At 44.4% G+C, this 12,593-nt stretch overlaps 2 protein-coding genes across 2 annotated transcripts in view; one reads left to right on the forward strand and one right to left on the reverse strand.

Moving 5' to 3' along the window:
- The window catches only part of efr3a (EFR3 homolog A (S. cerevisiae)), a gene marked incomplete in the record, with an annotated part of 80,028 nt that extends 77,763 nt beyond the window's left edge, over nucleotides 1–2,265 (forward strand). The window contains 5 exon segments of the mRNA XM_037682454.1: nucleotides 430–515; nucleotides 587–635; nucleotides 763–866; nucleotides 934–983; nucleotides 2,102–2,265. Coding sequence (XP_037538382.1) covers nucleotides 430–515; nucleotides 587–635; nucleotides 763–866; nucleotides 934–983; nucleotides 2,102–2,207 — 395 coding nt within the window.
- Nucleotides 2,266–6,934: 4,669 nt separating this feature from the next.
- LOC119414315 (HERV-H LTR-associating protein 1) overlaps nucleotides 6,935–12,593 on the reverse strand; it is a 12,226-nt gene continuing 6,567 nt past the window's right edge. Inside the window, exons 11-15 of the mRNA XM_037681409.1 lie at nucleotides 12,478–12,549; nucleotides 10,356–10,580; nucleotides 9,232–9,373; nucleotides 8,057–8,139; nucleotides 6,935–6,978 (exon numbers count right to left, since the gene is read on the reverse strand). Coding sequence (XP_037537337.1) covers nucleotides 6,935–6,978; nucleotides 8,057–8,139; nucleotides 9,232–9,373; nucleotides 10,356–10,580; nucleotides 12,478–12,549 — 566 coding nt within the window. The remainder of the gene's footprint in view (nucleotides 6,979–8,056; nucleotides 8,140–9,231; nucleotides 9,374–10,355; nucleotides 10,581–12,477; nucleotides 12,550–12,593) is intronic.

Raw genomic sequence — 12,593 nt, forward strand, 5'->3', positions numbered from 1 at the left:
ACTGGTCTCTGCTCTAGTTGAACTGGTCTCTGCTCTAGTTGAACTGGTCTCTGCTTTACTTAGGACTCCTGGGATCCTCGCATGGCAGGTAAATTTTAGCTCACCTGTCCGTCTGATCAGCTCCCAGTTATGGTGGAGCTGTGGTGCAGTTTTGCTACAAAGACGACCCCCAGCTTTATTTGTCTAAACAACAAATGATTCTGGACCTGAAGACCTGGGGGTCCAGCCAGTTTAAAGCTCTGCAGCAGAGATGGATCCCAGTTCTCCTCATTGAGCTCCGTGTTTCTCAGTGAAACCCATAAAAGATGAACTCCATTTAAAAATCTTCATTTCTCTGTTTTTCATAACATTTTTAAAACGATGAGTCTGAAACATTTAAATGAGCAAACAGCTCGTTCTGTGATTCAAGAAGATCTTTGTGTTGTCCAGATGAAGACCGTCTGCCCAGGAGGAAGAGTTTCGTGGACACCATCTCCCTCCAGGTGGACATCATGTCCAGCAGCCTCCCAGATAAGGTTAGCTGCTGAAACAGAAACTAGCGTGTGATGTTCGGAGAACGTTACGACGGCTTGTGCTTTGTTTTCAGTCCCCGCTGGCCGAGGAGATCACCTTTGAGACGCTGAAGAAGGCCATCGGTGAGTCTGGTGCCTTCAAGTGAAAGTTAGGAAGCCCAAACGTCGACAGTGTTGAAGGAAACCAACGTGTAAACTGGGATTGTAAACTGGGATTAAATGTGAATAAATGCGACACGTTTGGTTTCAGACACCACGGGTTTGGAGGAGCAGGAGAGGGAGAGGAGGCGTCAGGTGATGGAGAAGTTTCAGAAGGCTCCGTTTGAGGAGCTCGCCGCTCACTGCGAGTCCAAGGTAGAACATCCAGACATGTGACCGCTGAAGCTTCTCAACCTCAACCTGAACCTTTTTATTTCATCAGGCGAACCTGCTGCACAACCGTCTGGCACAAATCTTTGAACTCACCATCCGGTGAGTCTTCATGTCCCAACTTTACTTCCTGGATGAGACTCGTGTTTTCATAATTTACATTAATTTATTGTGTAACTGTGACGCTTAAATTCTCCGAAACTACGTGACAAATAAAACTTCAGCTGATGAGATGTTTTAATTCACTGTTCCTCCTGAAATACATCAAAACGTTACGACTGGTAACGATTATATATTCTTAGATCTTATCACCGTTTTTCTTTATACTGGTGTTGATGGAACTGGGACTCTGTGACAAACGTTTGTTCCACCACACGAGATGTGAATGACAAAGAAACTTGGACTTTATATGACTTGAACAAATTTCAGTAAATCCTGTCTGAAGCTCGACAGCTCAGAAATACTTCACAGAAACTCTGTGGCGTCCCTCAAGTCTCAGTCTTAGGCCCTCTGCTAAGAAAACAATGTTTCTTTCCATGTTATGCAGATGATGGTCAGATTTATGAACCTTTAAAAAGACCAACATGTTTTCGGTCCTCAGTTACTTCTGGTCAAACAAACGTTTTTTTTTACAGAATCTCAGTTTACGTTTAAATTTAGGGCGATAACGTCACGAACACTGAAGCTAAACTTTCTGTAAACTTTACATTATTTTTACTAAAAAAGAAACTTTTACTATAGTAAGGTTCATCATCTTTTTTCTCAGCACGTTAAAATTTAAATACATTCCATCATGAACTCACATTTTTATCTTTAAAACTCTTATTTCATATTTACTAAAATTAAAATTGTGGATACAAAAAACATTTCTAATACGGTTTGTGGCTCGCATCAGTTTCTTGTTCAGTTGGCGGGAATCACCATGGCAACCAGTGCCTCAGTCTGCTGAGTCACTGGATCTTATTACATCATGGCTGCCCCCGTTAATCCTGCAACATGTGAGCAGTTATGTCCTGATTAAAACTTTAAATTTAATATTTAAAATAAAAAATAACTTACAGGGCTAACCTGGAGTTTCAAATTAAGAGTTTGGTTCTATACTATTGTTAAATATAAATGTCCTGCATTACGTTTGTACTTTATGGTAATATCTCAGACAGCAGCTCCTTTAAACCATTTTAACTAATATTTTGATCTCTCCCCCCCCCCCCCCTCCCCAGGCCTCCGCCCAGCCCGTCCGGAGTGGTCTCCATCTCTGCAGGACACGCCCAGCACCCGTCCGTCCCCGTCTATGAGATGAAGTTCCCGGACCTGTGTGTGTACTGAACACGGCTAACACGCTAACACGCTAACAACAAGGTCACCTTCAGCCCCCCCCCCCCCCCCCCCCCCCCACATCGAGCTTTTCAAACTCCTCCATCGTCTCTGAAGATGAACTGAGGCAGCGAGAACATCCTGAACTTCAGCTCAACGTCACGTCGCTTCGAGCTTCGCCTCAAAACGAAGCCGTTAGAAATTCTTAGGCCTAAAGCTCAGATTGCTGATCTCTGCTGCTGATCTCTGCTGCTGATCTCTGCTGCTTCGTCTGTAGACCTTCAGATTTGTTGCCGGTGGTAGGTTGCACTTTAGTGTTCGCTGGTTCTGTTTGTTCCAGTCGCTCTTGTTTGTCTCCAGATGTTTCATCTGGAGGTCCAGCTGTGATCTGAGAACAAAAGTTTTGAGATTTTAGAAACTCGTTCAACGTTTGTGATTATTTACTGGTTTTACACATTTGGGCTTGAAGTCATTGGACTGGGACTGTTGGAGACACAAATGTCTCTGGCAGTGTCTCCATGTCTCCATGTCTCAGTTTCAAACGCTCCCAGAGCGACTGTTGGGAGCAGCAACTCACAGAAAGAAGAAAAACTCCTGAACATTTTGAAATAGTTCATAAACTCCTGCAGTTTGTAAGAGTCAGTTCATTAAAAACAGCCGAACTTCTTCTTCAGACGTAGACAGGAAATGATGCACCAGCACGAAACGAGCTTGAACCCTCCTGCTGCCCTGACCCCTGACCCCTTTAACCCAAGGGCAGCAGGAGGGTTCAAACCAGCAATACCACTGATGGCCACTAGAAAAGGATTCTTCTGTAATAAAAACTGAAGCCGAGGGATTTTATCTGCTGGTTTAAATTTTTTTTTTGTAAAATCATGATCTTTAGCTGAATCAGTGGCTAAATAGTAGCTAAAGTTGTGAAACGTGCGATCGTAGGAGTCACACATTTTGTCTCAATCGTATCGTGTCGCTGTTTGGTGGAAACTGAGTTCTTTATTGTCTGTGTTCCAAATAAGTTTTAGCTGATCATCAGCCGAGTATCAGCCGAATGTAGGAGGAATGTTCGTTCACTTAATCATCACCAGCGTAGAATCAGCTCTGCATGTTTTCTGTTTGAGCAGGAGCTAAATATCTAAACATGCTGTGAAGAAATAAAAAATCTAAAGTTCTGGACCCGGGACGATCAGCCGAAGGCCCGTCTGAGCCGAAGGTGTCGACCCGCAGCCAATCTTATATTTTTGTACATTTTCTGTGTCGTGGTGTTGAAGCGATGCCTGGAAGAGATTTGAGGCGTTCATGGGCGTAAATAAAAACGTTTTGTTTACAGGTGTGATCTGTAAACAAAACACTTGTTTACAGATCACACCTGTAAACAAAACACTTGTTTACAGATCACACCTGTAAACAAAACGTTTGTTTACAGGTGTGATCTGTAAACAAATGTTTTGTTTACAGATCACACCTGTAAACAAAACACTTGTTTACAGATCACACCTGTAAACAAAACACTTGTTTACGCGCCGCTCCGAGGAGAAACGGTGGATGTTTGTAAACGTAGAGTTTCTTTTATCGCTTCGTGTTCATGTCATGTTTGTTGATCTGACGGTTTTCCGGCTCCTGTTGGTTCCTTCAAACGTTTCATTCAGTTAAATTAAATTAAATTAAATTAAAATAAATTAGAAACTTCTTTTACATGAAAAGGTTCTGAGTCCACCGAGCCGTTTCTATTGAACAGGGAAAAATAAGGTCCAGACCCGGTCCAGCTGCTTGTAGAACCTCCTTTATCGTCTCTCTCGTGGTTGTGGAGGGTTCTGTCCCGCTCTTCTTTACATCGAGGTTCTGGACTCTGACTGGACCTTGGTTCTGTTGTAGATCAGTTGCTCTGGTCCTGTGGGACCCGGTTTGGTCCCTGAATAAACGACTCGGTGGACTCGGTCGTGTTTTGGGTCGTTTTGTTCTGTAGAACCATCAGAACCGGATCCTGAGGAGACGAAACATTTCAACAAGGTTTGCACTTTAAACTCTCTGGACCCGGGTTCTGAGATGGACGGGTTCGGTCCAAACGGATCAGAAATGTTTTTGTTCTGCCGGTTCTGGACCCATGATCCGGGTTGAAACTCAGCTGAACCCAGTCAGGACAGTTTTCAGAACCAAAACTGACAAATTATAGTTTTGGGTTTGTTGTCTGTGGACCCGGTACCGGCCCGTTTGGTACCGGCCTTCAGTTTGAATCACAAGCTCGGATCAGTTTGAGGTCCCAGAACCTCCGTGTGAAATAAAAACTCTGTTCAAGATCCAAATAAAGTTCTGAGTTCTTCTCTGGACCCTTTGTCTGTGGTGTTACTGGTCCTGCTGGTTCTGGTCCGGTCCTGGTTGTGGGTTGAGTGGAGGAGGAGGAGGGTTCAACTCTTCATCACATTATTGATTCTCAGTAAAACTTGCAGCCGACGTCTGGATTTGATTAAAGGTTGAAAGGTCCTGCTCCGGTTCTGCCGGGTCGGCGCCGTGCGCTCCACGGTGGTTTTATGGCTCGAGGTTCTGGAACATCTGAAGCTCAGAGAGAAAGATGGATCGAGCCGGACTGCGCTGCTGCGGAGGTCGAGCAACATTTGTAAAAGACGCACAAATCACCTGCTGCGGTCGGATCAACTTTCTTGACGCTCCAGATTCACAACGCTGCGTTCAAGGCTGGTGAAAAGCTGGGACATCTGAGCATCAAGCTACTTTTAGCTCGTCTTCTTCACCTCTGCTGATTTACTCAAAAGTTTTGTTGTTAAAGTTTTAACTTTTCACTGCCGTGACAAAATAACTCCAATCAGTAAAATATCTGTTCGGCTACTCTCAGCTTTACCAAAACAAACATTCGGCTGCTCTCAGCTTTACCAAAACAAACATTCGGCTACTCTCAGCTTTACCAAAACAAACATTCGGCTACTCTCAGCTTTACCAAAACAAACGGCTACTTCCATGCTAACTTTTAGCTCGGTATATTTAAGTTGTAGCCGAGAGTCGTTCTGTGACGGCAGGAGAGCTAAAATTAAAGATTTGACCAAAACGACTCCTTCAGTTCAAAACTTCAAGGATTCAAAGGCTTTTAATTTGAAATGCAAAAGTATTTCAAATTAAAGTCCCTCGTATTAACAGATGAGAGCAAATTAAACTCATTTATATGAAAATAAACATTTGGCTTCCTGCGGCTCGTCTTCGGCTCACTGAACCTTCAGCTGATTAATTAGAGCTGTGCGTCGTGACCGTTTAAAGGTCAACAATTTATTTAAATACGTCTTAAAAATGTTCTCACGGGTTCTGAGCTGCCTCCAGGTTCTGGACAGAAGACGGAGCTCAGAGGACGAGTTGAGGACAAACGAAGCGAGACGTTTCACACATCAGCTGCAGGTCGACGACTCGCCGAGTGGCTGAAAAGAAAAAACCACGAAGGAGACGAAAATAATTAAAGTTTAAACTCTTCAGAGAAAATTTCACCTCCTTCGTCCAGACAAACGTCTCTTTCAGTCTCGTGTCTCTCATGGTTCGACTTCATCCAGAAGTCCAACTTCCTTTGGTTCCTTTAAATGCAACAGCTGAAGTGGACCGAAGGTCTTCGTAGGGGGTCCATGTCCCCGCTGCCCCACCTGGGTCTCTGGTCCGGCAGAGAGTCTTTGTTCAGCTGGGTTTTGGATCAAATGACTGGTTTGATCCTCAGATTAATGACCGTAGATGGGGGGGTACTGTGATGGACAGGTGGGGACTCTGAAGGTCAGAGGTCACGTCCAGCACAGGAAGTGGGTTAAAGGAACACCTACAGAACCAGCTGTGGTCTTGATCCAACATTCTCCAGACTTTCTGAAGGTCTTTGTAAGGGTTGTGGACTTCAGCTGTTCCTCCTGCAGGTTTTAGCTCCTGCAGCTGAAGAACAAAGTCCCCGTTTCAACGTTTGATACGTTTACTTTGTTCGTACGTGAATAAACTCTGGGATCTACGAATCAATGGTTCTGTTTTGATTTACGTTCTACACGACGACGCAGCTTCGTCAAAAGTTCGAGAAATGTTTAAAAACTTTACGAAGTCCGACGGTCGCAGACGATCCTGCAGAAACCCGACCCGGGTCCAGTCCTGATGTTTATAAATCGAGCGGGGGTCGTCCCTCGATGCTCGACCTTTACAGACGATCAGACGACGTCGTTAAAAAGAACAGTTGCTGTTTTGTTGCACGACTATTATGGGATACTCTTGTTCATGGCTAAAGGACCCGGTCTGCTCCTGCTAGGCGTGAGAGCGGCCATGACGGTTCTGAGCCGTCTGGGGGGGTTATGATGGTGGGTGGGGTCAACGTGTGGCATGAAGAGACCCCACCTCCATGAATTACCACCCGGTGGAGAAACGATTTGGACCTCACCGCCCGGTACCAGAACCTCACGGGAACCGCCGCCGGAGGAACGATCGTCAAATCATTCAAGACACGGAACAAACACCAGTTTAACCGTTCGCAGGTAAAACTATTTATTTATTTATGGGACTTTTCTGATGCAGAGTTTAAAAATAAAAACTTTTTTTTTACTACAAGTTTTTAAAATTTTCTACGTTTTTCCAAACAGACTTTGATTTGAAGGTGAAGTTTCTGTTGAATCAGATTAAATGTTCGGGGATTCAGTCAAAGCCCTCGATGCTCCTGAGTGTTCCAGATGTTTTCCTGTGGTCGATGAGGAGCGGCTCTTCGCTTCCCTCGTCTTCCTCGGCGGTCACAGCTGGTTGCACATCTTGGACAGACATCTCTGTTTCAGATCTGCGGAGAGAAAACAGAACAGACACCGGAGGAAGGTTTTATGTGGGAATAAAACGTCAAATTAGGAATAAAATTAAAATCCTGCAACAAAAACTGGATTTAAAAACAGCGGGGACAAATTTTATATTCTGGAACCGGACCGACCTCCACAGCACTGAAGCACCACGACAGACAAAACGCTGTTGTTTCTGATTTACAAACTTATTTCTGAGTTTGGCGGTTTCAAAGCTAAAGCTCGAGCCAACAGTTAAAAAAGTTTTTATCTTCTGATAAAGTTTTGTTTGATTTTAGATCAGCGAGCTTTAAATGTGTGATTTAATAAAACGTTACATCCACTATAAACAGGAGACAGAAAGATACTGTATGCTCTTTAGTTTTTTTTAAATAATGACGCACGAACATTGCCATTTTTACATTGCAATGCATTCTGGGTAAATGGTGGAGACCAGTTGCGGCGGTGAGAGCTCCATTCAGCTTGAAGGTTTTAAGTTTTGAACATCATTTGATGTTCAGCCCTTTAATTTGAGCCGGAGCAAGTTAAACGCAGAAATGACTCCACTTTAGCTCCGGCGCGAACAGCATAAGCTCAAGAGCTAATAAACAGTCACATGACGTTAGCACGTTAGCTCCGGAGCGCTAACTGATTGGTAATGAAGTTGATCACGTTTGATTCGACCCAGATGTTTAGCGTAAGGACCAACTATTGTCACATGTTCTAACTTTAGTCGTGACTCCGTGTGTTTTAGTCTCCACTACAACTGAAGTCCGTCAACGTCCCAAAATGCATTGCACTAGTTAAATAATGGTGACGCCTTTAAGTGAAAAATGTAATAAAAATAAATATTTTTTAAAGTAATTAGCAGTGTTCAGGTGTCTCAACAACTTTTCATAGAGAAATAAATGTGCAAATAGTCAGACATCCCAAAGTTTATTATCCTGAACCAGCACAACCTTCACAACACCCTCAGTGACGGTACATTTTTATAAGTCTGTTTTTAAACCGTTATTAAAAATAAGAGCCCGGCCGCTCACAGAGTTGGTCACCTGCTGAAAGTGATGAACTTCTGGGTTCACTTACTTCTGGAGAAAGAGACCCTCTTGACTCGTCGGCAGACCTCCAAGGTGTGGGTTTCGTACCAGCGATGGCTGTCGTCACAGTAACTGTCCGAAAAACCAGAGCCTGGATCAGCCGAGCGTCACGTTCAGGTCAGAAACAACTTTCTGTTTGTTGTTAGTAAAGAAGACGATAAATAACTGAGTAACTTGTAAAAAGTCTGAAGAGTGGCAGAGCTGCCATTCACAAATCTAAAATACATTTATTTTATAAAGCAACAGAGGCAGAATTATTTTGAAACTTATTCCTGGAATTTTTTTTGTTTGTTTTAATTCTTTTAGATATTAAATGCTTAATTCAGATTTTCGTCAAATGTTTTTTTTAAATGTTGTAATCGGGTCATATTTGTTCAAAACCTACAGGATTTACAAGGGCGGCCATGACAAAATGATGATCATACACAAAGGAAGAACCTGTTGAAAAGCCACTTCCATTTTCCTTCTCTGCTCAGTAAAAAGGCGGGAATCACCATGGCAACCAGTGACAGATTCTATAGAGTTACCAGTTGCTATGACAATTCCCGCCTCTTTTAGGAGCAGAGGACAGTTTGTTGAAGCTCAATTTAAAGGCTTTGTTTGAGCGGGAATCACCATAGCAACCAGTGTCTCAGAGTCACTGGTTACCATGGTGATTCCCGCCCCTTCTTGTTTGGTAGAGAAGAGAGCAGCATACAGTACTCTTCAACGGACATGTCAGAAATACAAATCAAGTCGTTCAAAATGTATCAATTGTATCGAAAACATCTGAACTGAGAGGCAGAATTTTCTGGTTCCATCTGTGATTTTATAAAAGATGTTCTGAATTAAAACAAAGTTTAAGAGCGCCGTCACTAAACGGAACTTTTTCTGGTAAAATCTCCTGAAAATAATAAAATAAATTGTGATTGTGTAAAAACTGTTAAAGAAGCCAAAGATCTGAGTTTAGGCCAACTTCCTGTGACCCGTTTCAACTTTAGACTGAGTTTTTTAACTCGTTTCACCGTCAGCGTGTGTGTGTGTGTGTGTGTGTGTGTGTGTGTTAGTAAACCGTCCTTTAACCCAGTTTGCAGCTCATTTTGCCCAAAGTTTCAACCGTTATTGATCGTTTCTTTGCACGTTTCAAGCGGACGGTGCAGAGCTGTGATGTTAAAGTGTGAAAACCTCTGGAGGCGCGTCTTCTGGCTGAACGCTCGGCAGAGACACTGGGAGAAGAACCTGCAGAGCTCCAGGACGCAGGGCTGCAGCTTGTGAGCGCCGAGCGTCATCGAGCCGCCGCTCCGTTCTGGACGTCTCCAGGGACAACCTCTCAACAGACACAGACGAGTCCATTAACGAGTTCTGGCACCAGTTACACTTTTGAACAGTTTTTCTTTAAACCAGATCTTTGAGGCTGAACCCGTCCAGAAGGTGCTGAATCACGTTCTGAGCAGCTGCAGAGCAGAGGCGTTCATTCAAACAACCACAATCACCTTTTTATTAAATTCTGACGTGATCATCGGGAAATATTTCATTTTACAAACATCGTTTAGAAAGTTAAATCCCCCACTATAATCTCTGTTAATCTGATACCGTATTAGAGCTAATTAACATAAAAACAGATTTAAATTAGTTCATTGATGCTTCAGTCCTTTTCTGAACTATTTTTCTAAACGTGCACGGAGGTCAGAGCACGCTGAGGCGCCGAGAAATGAAACAAAAACGCACCACAGGGTCACAATGGGTGTTATCAGGTAGTTGCTGGAGCGTCAGACACAGACCACGCCCCCCAGACTCGTTAAGACGGCTCCACCAGGTCAACAGAGGCCGACGGGTCACGTTGCTGTTAGCATGAGGTCCGGTGGTCAGAACTTCCAGCTGCCCAGAACGTGCGCGTGCAGATAAACAACAAGTGTGGCGGCCATCTTTAAATTTTTATTCACCTACTAAACTTCAGCTGCAACAAAAACGGCTTCAGCTCAGTTTTACAGATGGTGCTAACAGCCGATGGTAGTAGCTGAGAGTCGCGTCCGACTTGGACTTTGAAAACAAACATTTTAAATACGTTGGTTTAAAACTCGGAGGTGGCGGGTGATGAGCAACTTTTAGATAAAAACAAGACGACGTGTTCATTCAGCTCATATTCAGCTCACATTCAGCTCATATTCAGCTTTCTTCTTCAGAACACACACAAACTTCCATTTATTTGAAGTTTTTATCCGTTTCTTCAGTAATTCAACGGCTCAGTTTGTGTAATCTGATTTCTTTTGAGGCTTTCAGGCGACCTGCATGAATTTATGAGGTTGTACTGGATCCGTGCTCCTGGTTCCTCCTGGTTCCTCCTGTCAGCCTCTTCTCGTCCACGCGCCTCCTAATCGACCGCGGACCGGACCGACGAGCGCTCGTTTCGCCGCAGACCAATGACTCAGTGATGAAGTGCTGGTTGCTGGTTGCTTGTTGCTGGTTGCTTGTTGCCAGGCAAAGCGAGGGGCAGCTGATGGTGGGCGGCGCGGCGCTACCGCCACCTGGTGGTTCTGCTGGCAGGAACAGGGCCGGTACCGAATTAATTAATTAATTAATCCAACACGTCCTTCAGCTGTTGAAGCGTTACGAGTTAAAAACGAGTCAAAACTGGTTTTTGTCTTTTTATTGATCATTTGATCACGTTTCTGTTTCAGGAGACGAATGTTTCATGTTTTCAACCTGCAGCTCTGACTGCACCTCCTGTTGCCATGGTTACCGTCTCCCGCATCGCCTCGATCGCGCGCAGACACACAGATTACCCCACGCGCACACCCCTTCCCCCCGGGGGGCTCAGATTGAATCAGCGGCCGGCGGCGAGCCCAGAACCGGCGGTTCTGATGTGATTACGGGTCAGATGGAGCCGAGCTGCTCGGCGTGAGGCGCCGTGACTCTTGAAGGACAAAACATGTAAATGTTTGAGCTCTAATCTAAACGTCCTGATGCATGCTCAAACATTTAGATAATCTAATCTAATCTAATCTAAACGTGTTTCTAAAACATTTTATTATTCAACACAAAGAGCCCGAGGCGGAAATTAACGACAAAAACGATCAATTTTAACATTTTACGACGACGACTTAGTTTTTATGATTTGAACTGGGTCCAGTTCTTCACATTAATCATCTGCTGGGAGTCCTGGAATTTTATGACTTTCAGTTATTCAGGAGGGAAATAAGTTTTTTGTTTTTTTAAACTGTTGAAGGACATTTAATTTTAAAGTTCCACGTTTCTGTTTTTTTGTTTTAATAGTTTGTGGTGATTTTGTTGAGAAGAAGTCAAATGTGTCCTTTGGTAAAACCAACATGATTATTTTACATTAACACATTATTCTTCATTAATCTCATTAAATCTGTGCGCTGTTTAAGGAGATATTTTGCTAACACACGACGACTCCGACTTCCAGCTGCTACTTTCTCAGGGTTTCATTAGATTCTAATAAATATTTGATATTTAGCTCAAAGAAACGCAGGCGGAAACATTATCGCCTGCGTTTCAACAGATCTTCACCTGGTTCCTCGGGTTCCTCGGACCCGCTGCTCGTTGTGGTTCTGGTTCTGATCGGAGTCGTCTGCTTGTCCGGGGCGGTGTGTCGGGTCGGTTCCATCGAGCCAATCAAAGGTGAAAAGACTTCAGGAGGTTCTGTGTCCAGGTGTTCAGGTGTACTTTTGATGGTTGTTTCATCTGTAGCTCCAGTCAGAATTATTGTTGCAGCTGGTCCGGTCTCTGGTTGTGTCGTTCGGTTCAGTAGTGTTAATATTCTTTGGGTCGTCCATGAAACTGTCGTCTCAGGCCTTTGGACCGTAGACCGATGTGGAGAGGTGGAGTTTGTTGAACGTTGAGGTTTCGTGGTCGCCTCAGAGGTCGTGACCTTTGCTGTTGTTGCAGCTGGTCCGGTCTCTGGTTGTGTCGTTCGGCTCAGTAGTGTTAATATTCTTTGGGTCGTCCATGAACCTGTCGTGTCAGGCCTTTGGACTGTAGATGTACGTTGAGACGTGGCGATTGTTGAACGTTGAGGTTTCGTGGTCGCCTCAGAGGTCATGACCTTTGCTGTTGTTGCAGCTGGTCCGGTCTCAGGTTGTGTCGTTTTTCTCAATGGTGTTGATATTCTTTGGGTCGTCCACGAACCTGTTGTCTCGGGGCTTCGGACCGTAGACAGATGTGGAGAGGTGGAGGTTGTTGAACGTTGAGGCGTCGTGGTCGCCTCAGAGGTCGTGACCTCGGCTGTCGCAGCAGATGTTCTGCTCCGACTCGGAGAAGCTTATTGTCCAAAAGAACCAACAAGAACCACGTGAGCAGCAGTTCACTGAAACATCAACACAGTAACAAATGATACTCGTGAAGTCTAAAGGTTCTCTACACAGGTGAGACCAAGGGACCGAGCAGAACTCTGGTTCCCTGCAGACCCACCGAGCGCCGTGGACAGGACCCTGCTGGTCGACATGGAGCCGTGGCTTCGATTCGTGGGCGGCTGGTGCCAATCTGAGGATGGAACAGAATCTGAGGATGGAACAGAATCTGAGGAT

The sequence above is a fragment of the Nematolebias whitei genome, chromosome 9, assembly GCF_014905685.2.
Source record: "Nematolebias whitei isolate Nwh7 chromosome 9, NemWhi1, whole genome shotgun sequence".
Taxonomy (NCBI): domain Eukaryota; kingdom Metazoa; phylum Chordata; class Actinopteri; order Cyprinodontiformes; family Rivulidae; genus Nematolebias; species Nematolebias whitei.